The 15,121-nt window shown below is 42.6% G+C and overlaps 1 protein-coding gene across 2 annotated transcripts in view; it reads left to right on the top strand.

The window, feature by feature from the left end:
- Nucleotides 1-15,121, top strand: part of LOC106657671 (semaphorin-1A-like) — a 199,674-nt gene that overhangs the window by 157,641 nt on the left and 26,912 nt on the right. For both annotated transcript variants that reach the window (XM_014379292.2, XM_014379291.2), the window contains exon 5: nt 7,171-7,341. In XM_014379292.2, the coding sequence (XP_014234778.1) occupies nt 7,171-7,341 (171 nt within the window). The remainder of the gene's footprint in view (nt 1-7,170; nt 7,342-15,121) is intronic.

Raw genomic sequence — 15,121 nt, 5'->3', positions numbered from 1 at the left:
TTGACACCGAAAAATCTTATCCGCGTGATCGATTTTTGCGCGAAACATATTTTGTTGCGCGATCCGAGCGTGATATATGAAAATAATAAGCCGCGTATCAAAGGATGCGCGCTCGTACACGGACGCTTACGTCGTCGTTGCCGCGCGCTGAATAATTCGCAAGGAACGAAATTTCACGCTGCGCAATCAATGTGTGCGCGCCTATATACGGGGTACTCCGTACTGTACGCAGCACTGCGGCATACGCTCTGCATTGCAAATAAGCTGCAAAGCCACCGATACCTTGTAAACACGGATTCGAAGCCGTTCCTTTCGCTCGGCTGCGTGCGTCGAATTCGAATTCGGCGTACCGCGGAAAAATCTAATTGTAATACATATATGTACGTGCGCTATGTATGTAGAGGTAGCGCAGGGGTGCGTACTCCGCTACGCCTGACCATGCGTATCGTAGCGCCGAACCCCGAGCGACGGCTCTCGCATCCGAGTTTTCCCCTGGGAGCCCGGCATTTACCATACGTCCTACGCTTTTTGCGGGGATATCGTTTTCTGCAACGATACGAGCGATTATACGAATTAATGATCGTATCGGAAGGCGACAATATTCCTATCTACCGCGCATTGCTTCACACGGATTGGACTTTATCGGGCGCGCAGTGATTTTGCTCACTAGCACACTCGCCGCCACGAGAAGGAGATTTATCGTCGGATTATGCAGTCGCGCTGGACGGCCCAGCCTATAATAGATATTCAATCGAGCAAACATGAGCGTGTAATTTGTAAAAGTACCAATTACCTCGAGACAGCGCATCTTCCCTGGCTCGAAATTATGAGCGGTCGTACGGAAATTTTGGGGAAAGACTCGACAAATTTAATTAACATTTTAACTCGGAGCCGCGCGATAAATTCTCGATAAAATAATCTTTTTTTCGGGTCCTTAAAAGTGTGAAGGTCCCTTGAAGCACGTCCACTCATATCATTATCCAAAATCTCGTCGTAATCGGTCGCGAGATAATGACGGCGGAGAATATTAATAAATTTTGTGACGAACAAACTGAAATTACAGCGAATTAGTTGTAGTGAAAATCTTTAAAAAAGACACAAGTACCTGTAATAAAGCCATTAGATCAAGCCACTATGTGTGTATGTGCAATGTGTGTGTGTGTGTGTGTGTGTGTGTGTACATGTCTGACCGAACCGAGGTACACAGAGAAGTGCAGAGCGACATTAAGTATACAGAACGAGTGCGTGAGAGGGAAACGAGAACTAAACTTGATTAACGAGTGCCGTTGCCTCGACCGGGGACAGTAACGCCCAATTCTGCAATGCCGACGCTGATTCGATTACAAGTTTTGCGCTCTCGTTTTCTTTTTTGCTGAGTATGTATGTAAAAACGACATTTTTGAAGCCGTAACACACATTTTTTTCTTCGAAACTCGTGAAGTTATGAATGAGTTTCAGTAAAAAATAAAAACTTTGAATTATACTTTTTTATCTGCTGTGATTTATTCAGAAACAAAAAGAAACAGCATCGATTATTAGCGAATGCACTGTTCCGTAATATTACCCCGAAGAGTTATGCCAAAAAAAAAAAAATCAATAGCATATCGTGTCACTTGGTAAGAATGCCGCATATCGCGAAGCACATAACTGTCATGGCGCTTGCGCTTGATATTATAGACAATAGAAAAAGAGCGATTGTCCTCGTGGTCGTGGCCGTCGTCGTCGTCGTCGTCGTCGTCGTCGTTGTCATCATAACATCGATTTTTCGCCTCTTTCGGATGCATCCGAGAGCGCTAGGCTATGAGAGCGCGACCCGATAATGAAGCCATCAATAATTCATCATTTCCGAGCAGCTCGTTCCCTGATGCACGCATGACGAATTACGTGTACCCGTGTACGTGTATTTCTCAACTTGCGTGGCAGAGACAGGCAGCAGAAGCTGCTTTGTCGCCTCGAAGAACACGTAGGTTGTTTCAAATTTCATACTGCACCGCAATACCTACATGGACCAAAAAAAAAAATGAGTTTCTGAACAAACAATCGATAAAATATTGATAAATAACTCGCAGCGTTCCAAATATTTACATAACAATTTCATATGTATATCAATTTTTGCTGCAGAACCCATAGACAGCTTCGTTATAAAGCTCCTCTCTTTTTTCTGGCCCGTACAACTCACCGTGTAACGTGTCGCGCGGCGCGACTCGCGATAACGTCAATCCTCAAAATTGATGTCACCCGACAGTTTCCTAGGTGTCCTTTCTTTTTCTCGTTTTTTTCCCCGCCTTTTTTCCGTTTTCAGCCACCGCGAGCACCTACCGCACGTTTGAAATAATTCTTTTAACTTGAAACTATGCTCGACACTTTCGTCTCTGTCACCGCGCCGCAGTTGACATATTTTGCAGTTGACGAAATAAAAAGAGCTTGCAGGTAAAACGATAGTCGAAGTGCAGCGCGCCTAGTATACGTGCACTCCGCGGTCCCGCTATTCAGGCTCAAAAATGATGCGAATTCGATTGCTTTACGGTGGCGCACTATAGTCTCGCGCGTAATGCATACAATATATAAGGCCAGAAAATGAAGCACAAAAAGTTGCGCAGTGCACATATAACTCGAGGTAAAAATGTCTAGCTGTGTTATGTGTGTCGCGGGTGTAGGCACGAGCAGGGCCGAGGGTTGGATGACATGCGCTCGTGTGTTACAAATCACAATCAAGCGGCATCGAGAGAGTTGAAAAATGTCGGGTCGCTTCGTTGGCTGCCGTTAGTTATTATGTATCCTACCTCCACGTTGGCTGCAGTATTACTATTATCTAACGATCTCTCGGTGTCACGCGCACCCTGTTCTCATTTTTTTCCTTTTTTTTACCACTCGGTTATCATTTGGCTACTCGTGTACGGCAGTATTTTACAGCGTTCATCAATAAATATGCAGGCTCATATACACATTGAAATGTATGCGCGAAAAATGGAGAACGAGAGAGCGATGTCGAGAAAACATTGAAAATATTGTTATTATAAATTTTATAACAATATATCTATGAAGACAGGTCAAAATTTTGTTTTTCGATTTCGAAATGAGTTCGAAAAATTGTAATCAGGTTTTTTTCTGCAGCTATGCTAACGATGAAATTTTTATTCCAAGCAATATTCGTCAAAAAGAACAAATTGCGAAATGAATGCAAAATTTAAAATTGTTTTAAAATTGGAATTAGAACCTGTGTAGCTGAATTTGACACACCACATCGGAAATCGATAATGTGAAAAAGTTGAGGAATTGTGTAACTAATAATAAATTTATATTATTAAGTAGAATAGATAGCAGAATACAATAGATTGAAATATTTTAAATACCGCATGACATCCGGTAATAACACGTGAGCCATATTTGTTGAAAAATAACTTGAAATAACGTTTGAATCTGTTTTGGATTATCCTCAATTCATAAGTGAAGTGAAATACTAAATTTACCTCATTTACAATGGTTTAAATCCATTTATAAGCCGTATACATAATAACAAGGGTAAAACATTACTTTGTAGAAAATTGCCAATACATATTAAATATGTATTAGCGAACGAGAGAGTTCATATATAATACCGAATTTTTGAACAATTTTTCATTCGCTATCGCAGCAGCCACGCGCAAAAAGCAAAAATGAAACGGCCCTTATATATGTATATATCGTACGTGATACGAATGTATATATCAGCAATTTTGAGGAGTTAAAGCAAATGTTTGTGCTTCGTTATTTTTTCAGGGAAAAATTTTTTCCTTTTATTTGTTCATTATCCCATTAGGATCTTTATCATTTGCTCGTTTATTTTATGGTAAAGAGAAAAAATTCACACAAAAGCACTAGTAGCTATTTAAACCATTTCAATTACTCGAGTATATATTTAATGAAAGGAAACACAGAATCGATAAGTGATACGAAGATTACGATTATCCGCTCGGAGTGTGTCAGCGAGCGTGAGGATTTCATTCGATCCATCCATCATGCCATGAAATCGGCATTAATTCAGTTTGCCTTAACGTCTAGAGGGTTTATCTAAAAAACTTGAAAAAATATCTTTGCATAAATTGATGAGTTTTAGTGCTGATATTAAAGTACCGTTTAGGGTTTGTGTAGGTGCCTTCAAATCGTTTTGAAACCGCAACTCTGCCACAGCGAAATCCTCTTAATATTTAAAAGCGATTGTTACGGACGTATCGATGATTGGCAACGCGGAAACTGACTGTAGTCCCTAGTACGGTACCGTGTAAGAGCGAACCGGGCAAGGCGGAGATAAAACACGACTGAAGAATAGTTTCTTTTAAAGTCTATTGTCTCGCGGCTGCTAGCTTTTTCTTGATTAAGAGTCGATTTCGTGACGCTTCTCCAGTAGCTTTCACGGTTTTTTAAACGTCATTCGTGCGTGACTAAAATTTGACGTTTAATCTCCCTCGTATCGTTTATCGCTTTGAATAAAGAAAAAGTTTGTCGACTCGATTATCTTTTTTTTTTTTAACTTCAACACTTTTGAGCTCGGTTGAAAAGTGACGGATTAGGCTCAAAATGGTACGTAATAAAGTGCTTGTAATATTTAGTTGAAAAAAGCAAGTTCATCGAACGCGTCTCACAATCTCGAAACAAAGCAATCGCACTTTCAAGCCTCCAACTTTGCGTGTCTGGGTGGCTACGTGAAAAAATATGCATTTTGTATTATATTTTCAAAGCAAAGTCAAAAGTATACGATTAGTAGAAATAATAAAGTTTGGTGAATGTTAGTAGATATAAGACCATTCCGTCAAAATCAGCCTATCCGACGAATTGTGTTTTAGTCATTAAAATCACGCCGTTAGTCATTTGTTGCGTGCTGCTCACCTATTAAATAGCAAGTTTTTTGTTCCCGGCATTTTTTTTTTCATCCTTTTGCTACCATTCAGTAGCTCTCGAAATCCAGAACGTCTCTTGGCTCGTTGTCTCAAAAAAAGGTTCGCGTTCGTGAAGAGGCTAAAATCTTGCGCTAACTAATTGGCGACTCCGGAACGTTGATTATTGCGAAAAATCGCGCTCTGCCGCGAAAAGCTGCGCACTGCACGGTATATAGGGAGAGGAGTCGCGCGAGCTCTCATTGGCAGTGCGAGCTGCAGAGTCTGTCTTTCTTTCAACTAATGGGCCGAGAACGCGCTAATTGCCGAGTAAAAGACGCGTCTACCGGTGACGTGCTAAAATATACGCGACAATTCGAGCGAACACAGTGCAGCGGCTAAATGGCCACTCGGCGTGACAACGACGCTCTCGTTCTCTCTCTCTCTCTCTCTCTTTTACTCTCTTACGCGCGCGTGCAAAACTTGATGATGAAAGGCCTGCCTCTGTCCTAACTCTTCTATACACGTCGAAAAAAAGTCCTCTCAAAGTGTCATTTTTTAGCTGGCTTTTATATTCGTTCGGCATATACAGTATGTGTACACTCGCCGAGCCAGAATTTTTAATTAACTTATTATGTATGCAGAGCCACTTCCTGCGACGGATGAATTAATTCTTTTTCCTGCGCTTATGCAGGCTGGAAACAAACGAATACTCGTTTCATCACGATCTTGGGATAACAATGTAATACATGCGGAATATTTGTCTCGCGAAAAAATTTCATCGATTCAGCTTGCACGTGACACACCTACGGTACATATAGCGCTCATACGGATAATTATAATTGCTTCCCGCGTTGCGAGATTTCAATTTTTTCAAAGGCGCTAATGATCGAACTTTAATCTCTCGTGGTGGAGAAAGAAAAATATTTAATAGACTTTTGTATACTCAAACATATTTGTCGCACCTCCATGAAATACATACACACACACACGCTTCATTTTCAAAGTAAAAAGTGCGGCTCGCGTTTATTTGCACGTGCATGCGCTTGACGTATCTACCGGCACGCAAAACATTCGTTGCGTCGCGCGCGCGCGTCTGCCATCTAGCTAAAATTTTCTAATTGAAATACGTTTCATGAGCACGAGAACTTGGTATCACTCGCGCGGCAAGACAGAGAAAAAAGAGAGAAAAAGTAGAACGCGCTCGCGCGGGCGCAAATTATTCGGCCATACGTGAATGATCTTGTCCCTCGCTCCGGCTGCGGCTGATGTGACTCGTGTGCGCGAGCGCGAGTGTTTATACGTGCATATAGGTGCCAAGCACTCTCCCTTTGCGAAGACGTATATAGTATACGGCGCCGCGCCTTTGAGACGAAAAGAGAAGAGTGGGTGACCCCGATATATACACAAATATATATAGCTCGCAGTGTATGTACTTACGTGCGCCACGTGCACTCCACTGCACACTTCGAGTGCGCGCGTATACACCGCCGTATACTTTGATGCTCTATCTGCTCTGTGTGGCCGTTACTGTTTGTGCATGTATTTTTGCCCTTTTTCATTCCGCAGTTTGTGCACATATACTTATACAACTTGCGACGATTTTATCGATAATTTGGACCAAGTACGCGTACGTAACGAAATTTGGTCGAATTTTCAAAGCTCCCAGATCTTAAATGAATCGACTTATGGCTGTGCCAAGTAAAGCTTTCAAGAAAGCGAGCTGTTCTCATTTTTTTCTTTTGCTTCAACTCCAGCGTGCCTATGGCCAGCCGTTAAAAGAAGATAAAAGGGGGTCGCGTGCGCTTGATTCCAAGCTTTGGTCAAAAGTGACCTGAAAGCCGTATACAACTCATTTTTCCCACTCTTTCCCTCCGAGTATTTTTGCATTTTACCTGCTGTTGGCTCATTTGTATGCGTATGTACGAAATCCCATTGAGCAATCCGTCAATGAGTGCCAATTTTGCAAACGTAATATCTATTTGAATGAGAAAAAGTACTCGAGAAAACAAAGTCAAGTCCTAGCGCGGCTGCCGGTGTATTATGGACTCGAACTGCTTGGCGTGTGGAATTTCTCATCTCTCTGCCATGTTTGTTTGTCCAGCCCTTTTGGAGCTGTAGTGGCAGTAGTCGCAGCCCTCCGTTGAATTATTCATGAGTTTTTTCCCTCCACTATGCGAGAAAAGGCACGCTCGAGTGCTAGACACCACCATCGCTGATAACAAAACTAAAAATCTTGTGCGCACGAGCACATAAAAAGAAGTTAATTTATCGTCATCAGTTTGTGTATGTAACGATTTGTTTTTTTATTCTGCAGAGGTTAAAATGGTCGAGCAGCGACGCGCATCAGGAGTTGTGTTATCTCAAAGGCGGTGACAAGGACACCTGTCAGAATTATGTGAGGGTGTTCGGCAGGCTCGGACCCGATCGTTTTTTGACCTGCGGTACCAACGCCTACAAGCCGCTTTGCAAGAGTTTCCTCGTCAAGGTAAGTTTTTTCCACTCAATATGGTATAAATAATGGGTATAAATATTACTAAAGGTTTTCGTGGACTGATGTGGAAATTTTGGCTGTAACGCGTGTATGCAAGCACTTGCATCGAATTATGCGCCTATAAATTCACCTTGTATTGCTATTTATAAATATTCTTGCGCACCCGGAGTCTATCTCGCTCGCTCTACAACATGTGGAATTGAATCGTCGAGTAGTCGATTAAAATTTCCGAGAAAAAAGAAATTTGCATTCGCGCAGCGAGCAGATAAATATTGCCTTGACTCCGGTGCATACAGTACGTACATCCGAGTCGAGCTTTTTTTTCAAAATTCAATCTAAAAGGCAATATGGAATTTTGCCCTTTATATCTTTTTCTCAGCTGCTTTCGCATGAGCAAAAAGCGCAACTCTGCTTACGTGTACGTAGATGTTGCACTACGTAGGGACGTATAGGAACGCGCCAAGAGACAAAAGGCCACTCGTGCTGCAGTACCATAAGACTGAGAGGAAGAGAGAGAGAGAGAGAGAGAGTCTCATCTTCTTTTCTTGGCAGGGATTCTGCCGCTGCACACAAGACTTTCTGTACGTTTTTCTCTTTCGCTCGCCGAGGCGGTGACGTCAATCTCTGAGTCAAAAAATTATGTGCTTTCTTTCATTCTTTCTTTCTTTTCTCTCGGCTGTCTCTCTCGCTCTCTATTATACGACTGAGCGAGATAGAGAACGAGAAAGAAGGGGGTAATAGAGAACGTGCAATTTTTCTCGTGGCTTAACAGCAGCTTTATTCGTCTATATACGAGCTCGCGCGCAAGCGCGCCAACTGATATCTTTTTCCTTCTCCGAGAACTTATACGTAAGAGAAGGACGATATAACTGAAAACTGTGCATAAGCTCGAGTGCACGACGCGCGACTGATGGATTGACATATCGAAGATGAGGCTTATATTCTCCGCCAGAGACTTTGTCGCATTACACAAATAAGATCGGATCCTTAATTTTTTCTTCTCTTTTAAATTAGTCTTTTTTCAATTCACATAAATTACCTTTGGAGTAAAGACGAGAAATATGCATTTTTCTCAAGATAAACAATGAGCCTGCGAAGCACAATCGATTCAAAAAAGTCGCCTATGATATAAGATTCATGTGGAATGGCAATAAGCTGCTCGATTGTGAATTTCATTCGTGAAAAGACTCTTGTGACTGTGTGTGTGTATGCGAATATAGGTAGTCTAGAATGAGACGTAAAATAGAGAAGGTGGATGACATCGTAGACTACGTGATGCCCTTGAAGCGTATGAAAAATTCCCATTTCTTTTTTCTCTGGACGTGTTCGCGAAAAAAAATGACGGACGATCGTGCTGTGAAGCCGAAGGTGCTACATTTGCGAGAGCGCGAAATCCATTTAAATTCTCCTGCTGTAAGGAAGGCGTGTGCGTGCGTCTCGAGGGAGCAGCTCGGGCTCGACGTTAATTATTGTTAACCAACGTTATGTTTAATCCATCTTGTCCAGCGGCAACAGTTGCAGCAGCAGCAGGCACGGCTTGCGCCAAGCTGGGCGCGTATGTGGAGCGCATTATAATTGCAGTTCATTATCGTTGACAATTGAACGTCAGGCCAGCTCTATATCGTTCCGCAGCCGTAAATTCTGCTCTTCTGCAGGCACCGTAGCTGTGGCAGCAGCAGCAGTAGCAGCTTGACGCATGGGGGGAGGAAAGAGAGGAGGGGGGAGGGGGGTAGGTAGCTTTACCTCTCGCTGCGGAGCGTTGCATATATGCGAAGGGGTGCAGCGCGCACAGCCTAGCTCTTGCAAGCTAGTAGTCCTAGCTGGTACTAGTCCGCCCTCAATTTGAATAAATTTACGAGATTCGCTATCGCTCCTCTTTCCTCTCCGAGTGAATCGCGAGCAGCAGTCCCTGGAATTAATCGGAATTAATTATCTGGGAGCGTACTACTGCTGTGCTGTTCTCGACGCGCGCTCTGACGCTGCACTATATGCAGTGCACCCCCTTTAGTCTTCATTTCCTGAGAATCGACTCCGAAGCTGCTTTCCCGCTGCTGCTACTTCTTCTTCTTCTTCTTCTTCTTCTTTACTCTTCGCCTTCGCCTTCTTTGGGCTCGGCCTACATTATTTATCTCCTTTCGTACAGTGAAACTACGAGCTACCTCTATCTGCTCGTCTGGAAACCTGACCTGATCTACTAAACGCTCTCGTGTGATGCCGAGACAAACTCCCTTCGCGCCGATCGTTGCCTCGACTCTGAGCTACGCGTGTGTTTGTATGCATAGGCGATTCGACTGGAAAATTAGATGATAATGGCTCGACTTTTTCTCTTTAAAGGAGCAAATCGTGCTGCCGTTACGACTTGCAAGAGTAAAGAGGCTTTTAAATTAATTAACAAAAGTTTAGACTTTCGTCGTAATACGTTGGCTATATATTGCGAACACAAAGAGCTAGAAGGCGCTTTTATTTTAGCGGTCTAATGTATATATTATTGGCTTGTTTTGGTTATTACAAACGCAGCACCATCCTTCGTCTAGTTGCCTCATTTTTCTCCGTCTTGCCGTAGCATAAACTTATTTTACATGAAACTCCGGCGTCTCGCTTTGTCGACGATACGATCCGCTTATAGTCGACGTCAGCACGTACATCTACTTTCGACTTTGGAGCGACGGGAGCGTCGGGTAATTATATTGTTTAAAAATTGTTTAAAAATGTTAATTTTGCTCGCTAAATCCGAGCTTTTAATAAAACATTAAATCACTTTTAAGTAGGCCACTAAGCGTTGGAGTCGGCTATTATTATATCGCGAGGGACGCGAGGCACAGAGCAGAGGCAGAAAGAAAGTCGTAGAGATGGCGAATAAGTGCAATGAATAATCCATGAAAACGCGGGGGAATCATCGTTGGCTTTGTGCGCGATACACTGCGCACGGGCCGAAAATCTCATTTCTCCCCGGCAACAAGTATTACTTAGCCACACACGAGTACGCGCGTGCTGATAACCGTCTGTTACTCAACTCTCTCTCTCTCTCTCTCTCTCTCTCTCTCTCTCTCTCTCTCTCTCTCTCTCGAGCTGCACGCACGCAGATACAGCGGACGTGCTGGGCTGTTCTGGCGGCTCCGAGCTAGCTACTACTGCTCGCTCGTGTCTACTTGCCTCGCGCGCTGTGCACTTGTGCTTGCGCTCGCAGTTTTCAATTACAACCGCGAAACAGAATACACTTTGCGCGCTGCTTTTGTCGTTTTGTTATCCACCCTCGGAGCCCTTGCCTCTTTGTTTTCTCAGCGAGCGTTAAAATTAAAATTATCATCTTCGCGTGTGCCGTACATTTTATAAATGGCTGACTGTGTGCTCGCGCACTTGAAAAATTGCACTCTTTATGTTACTGCTACTTATTACGCTGCACGTCCCGCGAGAAAGAGAAAAGGGAGAAAGAGAGAGAGAGAGAGAGAGAGCAGCAACTTTCGGCAAAGGTACGAAAAAGTAACAATCCATCAACGGCTGGCTAGCTACTGCTTATTTTTCTTATTTTTCAGCTGATGCTCACGAGTAGACACAAAACACTCTAAGAAATTATAAGAGCTTGTGTCATGCAAAAATCGTCCGAGTACCTGAGCGCACACACTTAAACACACACAGACTGCCGTGCGAGTTGATATATAGCCGAGGCCATTAATAAGTGTCCCAAGTATACGAGAGGGGTTATATGGCCGTATGTATATATGTCTGTATTGTATATAGCAGGTTCGCGACGGTGTCTGCGCACAGCAAGAGTGAGAGCCACAAAGAAAAGTTTTCTCATGCGGCTCGCTGTCGAGGAATCATAAAGATGGCCGCTGCAGCCAAGTGTAAGCAGCTGCAGCAGCAGCAGCAGTGCACACGCGAAAATTGCTCGCTAGCAGCGCGCGCGGTGCCTAGCCAAGCCGAGCTCTCGCGAATAATAAATCAGCTTGCGTTCTTTTATCTTTTCCCCAACTCGCGCGCGCACTGCCTCTGCCTCTGCGTATACATATACTTTATACTACGCAAAGTGCGCGTTTTTACCGAAGAGCAGAGGAGAGAAAGAAGGAGAGAGGGAGAGAGAGAGAGAGACAGAAAGCAAGAAAGGGAAAAGGAGGAAACCTTAATGGCATGGCCATGTTCATGCAACTGTACACGATTGTGTGCGTGTATCTCTTACTACGCTACACTATACAGCAACTCTATGCTTTTTAACAGTGACGGTTTTAAAGAAATAATCCATGTCTCTAGCTTCAGTTTTTTTCTTTCTGTAGCTGTGCTAGTTTACCGCGTAAACCCAAGATACGGAGCTTTCCAAACTCCTTATATATACGTATATAGTAAATAAAAAAATAACAATGTAAAGTATAAAGCTCGAGCTATATTATAGTACAAGTTGGGCTCGACGTGCCGTAGCGCGAGCTTTTCTAAACGTCAGTGAGAGAGGGGGGCCGAGCACTTGAATAATATATGGCTGACCATATTCCTGAGCTATTCTACTTATTTCGAGCGAATAAAAGCTTTTTGGATCGCACACCACCAGTAAATTATTCCAGGCTCCACGCTTTTCTCTTTTTACTAAATCATAATCCATCAAGCTTACTTTTCTCCCAATGATGACGTATTATAAAAAGAGACTGGATACAGAGGAATGGACGTTTTTATCTATATCATACGAGTCGACGTGGTAAATCCCAAACGAGACTTTAATCATCGCGTCGGCGGCCAGTAGCAAAACGTCAGTCGCGACGTGTTTTTCTCGCTCTCTATCTTATTTTCACGATTCATCAAGTTCACACGAGGCAAGAAAAAGGTTAGAATTGGAATTCAATCGAGTCCGACGCTTTATTTATAATACTCACTGTTAATTATTTTCTCAAGATATTGATTATCTATTTTTTAAATTAAGACTGTATGTATGTAAAATGGTTTCTTTCAATGAAGATTTCAAAAGTGCAAGATAGTAAAATTGAAATGGGATAAATTCTTAATTTGGCATCAATACAGGTCATCTTCAATGAGTCTCTCTATAGTTGAAACTTGGCCCAATAACTTTTAGTTACCAATCGAACGCTTCATATTTCATCCTGCTGCATTTCTCAGTTGGGATTCGTAATATATTGCTGTATTGTGGCCCACGACCCTTCTCAGTTGTAACCCTCCTTAGTTATTGGAATTTATTGTCTTCAATTATTAAATTGACCCCACTCTGGAGTACAACACGCGTATAACACTTAGGCCATTGCTGACCTCGAAATCATGTAACGCTCGAATATAGTTGAATAATCCATTGACTAATATCCATCTCCTTTCGATTCCATCCACGAACTCTGGATATTTTTACGTTTCCTTGGTCGCACCAGTATACCCGAGAGTAAGCGTGATGTTGACTTTTATTCGTATTTTCCTTAGGGCGCTTGCTCGAGCTCTATTCGAGCTCCTGAGACAAGACTTTTTCTCTTTTTCCACCAGTGAGAGTCTCTGTGTATGTATGTATAAAATAATGAAATAACTTGCTACACATATATACACTCACACCTACACTAGCGCGTAGCTTCTTGTCGTCTTTTTACAGTGACAATTTCATAGAATAAATTGCAACACCTTCGCAGTGTAGCGTGTTTCCTTTAGGGTTTTTTTCTACGAATTTGTTTTTGCGCAGAGCCAACTTTGCGTTGCTCTTGACTTCGATAGAGAAAAATTCTATTTCGAGTTTAGTGCACTTAAGATACGTTTTTCCTGCATTCGATTGAAGCAAACCGCGCGCATACTTAATCTTTTGATGAAAAAAGATGCCAAGAACAAGTCGATAACATTGCACGAGGCAGCTACTTAGCTAAGGCTATAAATCGTTTATTTTACCAAGAGCATTTTCAGGCTGATATAGATGGAAGTGAAACTGCACAACTGCATCATTATCGTTACACAGCAATATCGAAGGCGAGTTTTGATTTGTGTGGCTAAATGGAAGAAAATCGAACATCCTTACTGGAATTAGTCGCAACGTTTGTCAATGCGTGAGATATTGTTCATTTTTTTCATCCGTTCCTCCTCTCTTTTTTTCCCCGCTCTTAAGATTTATATCATCGTAAGCTGATATTGGACTGCGCTGTCACGGAAGTAAGGATAAACGACGAGACTTTCCTTCGATTTTACTTATTATCATCGTTTCCACTCTACGTGTGATCGTGCACGAGGAAAAGAATTTCTTCCCCGAGGCGATTTATTTCACAAAAATAGTAATATTTTTTCTTGGTGAAACTCGTAATAATTTTCGGTTCTAGACTACAGTAGAATAATTAAATAAGGTACCTCTGTACTTCTCAAGTTTATCAAATTACAATCATAACCCCCTTTGAATGACTATCATCGAGCGTTTCTTCCTTCAACACTGCTCGTACTTAAAAAATAATGGAAATTCCCAGAAGGTTTTAATTTTCCCACTGACTCTAGTTATACTGCATGAAAGCCCAAAAGAGATGAAATCTATATCTATATAAAATGGCAACTCGATGGACAATGATCATGAACATCTGTTATAAGCGCACTAGCGCGTCACAGGCTATCTATGTATAGTCAAAAGCTGTCGCGCTCGATTTTGAAATTCAAATGTACCCCCGGGCTTTTTCCTAAAACTTTGAATCTGCTGCTGCCTCTCCAGCTCCTATTCGCCAGGGCTTTTGAAAGCGCAACTTTCCCTATACGTAATGCGCCCGTTCAAAAACAAAATCTCAACTGTACTATATAAATGCATGGAACTGGAGCTCGTTTTCGTGGAATTTATTATTATTAACAGCTGGCAGTTGTCTTTTTGTTCGAGCGCTTCGAATAAAACGGAGGAAAATTGATTCGCCATTCAGTCTTTGCCCCGTGCACGGCAGCGCCGAATAAGGGGTCACACGCAAAACTTGCCGATTACGCGCACCCGCGCAATTATTCGCGAGTATTAATTCCGTTAAAGATTTATTTGCCCTCGTAGTTTGTAAATACGTATATCCAAGCGGCTCGAAGCTCTGCTAGCCCATAAAATTCTTGCCTCTACTCTCGCTCGACCTTTCCTCGTATACGCGTGACAAAATCTCTCTGCTCTCTGCATCGAACGGATAAAACCTGACTGTTTTGCAGCGAGCGTATACGAATAAAAGAAGCGCTATTATCACGCGTCGGCAAAACTGTTACACTGAAACGAAGCCGAGAAAAGTACAAAAGGATCTCGCACACATATAGGGTCGGAGTGTGCAGCAGTAGATGAGCGCCATGCTGGCAGTACTGCTATCACCCATTCAGGCCAACAAGAAGTCCCATTTGCTTGATCGACCTGATAACGCACGCGTGTACGAGTAGTATAATGCCGAATGTTCCGCTGCTACACGAACGAGAGAGAGAGAGAGAGAGAGAGAGAGAGAGAGAGAGAGAGAGAGAGAGAGAGAACGAGAAAGAGACTACTCTCGCATCTATACGTGTAGCTATATGGCATATATAGGGTGGGAACCTCCTATCTACAGCAAGAATTTTCGACGCGTGCGAATGAGAGCTACATTTTTGTTTTATTATATTTGCTCGTTATAATAGCGTTTACAGCTTTGTGAGCATGAATTTTCACGCGCTCGCGTCTTTACAGCCAACCACGTGCTTATACGTACTACCGAAGACGATATCAATGCCCGTTTCTCGTTAGAGCATAGTTTACCTAAAATTCGTATCGAACGTTCAAACAATTTGGTACGTGTTAACGCGTCATGTCTCTTTAGTTTTTCTTTTTACATCCAATACATTA

This window comes from Trichogramma pretiosum, unplaced genomic scaffold (assembly GCF_000599845.2).
Source record: "Trichogramma pretiosum strain Unisexual culture from Peru unplaced genomic scaffold, Tpre_2.0 scaffold71, whole genome shotgun sequence".
Classification (NCBI taxonomy): domain Eukaryota; kingdom Metazoa; phylum Arthropoda; class Insecta; order Hymenoptera; family Trichogrammatidae; genus Trichogramma; species Trichogramma pretiosum.
Note: the sequence above shows the minus strand (reverse complement) of the source record. Positions and strands in the feature narration are given on the sequence as shown.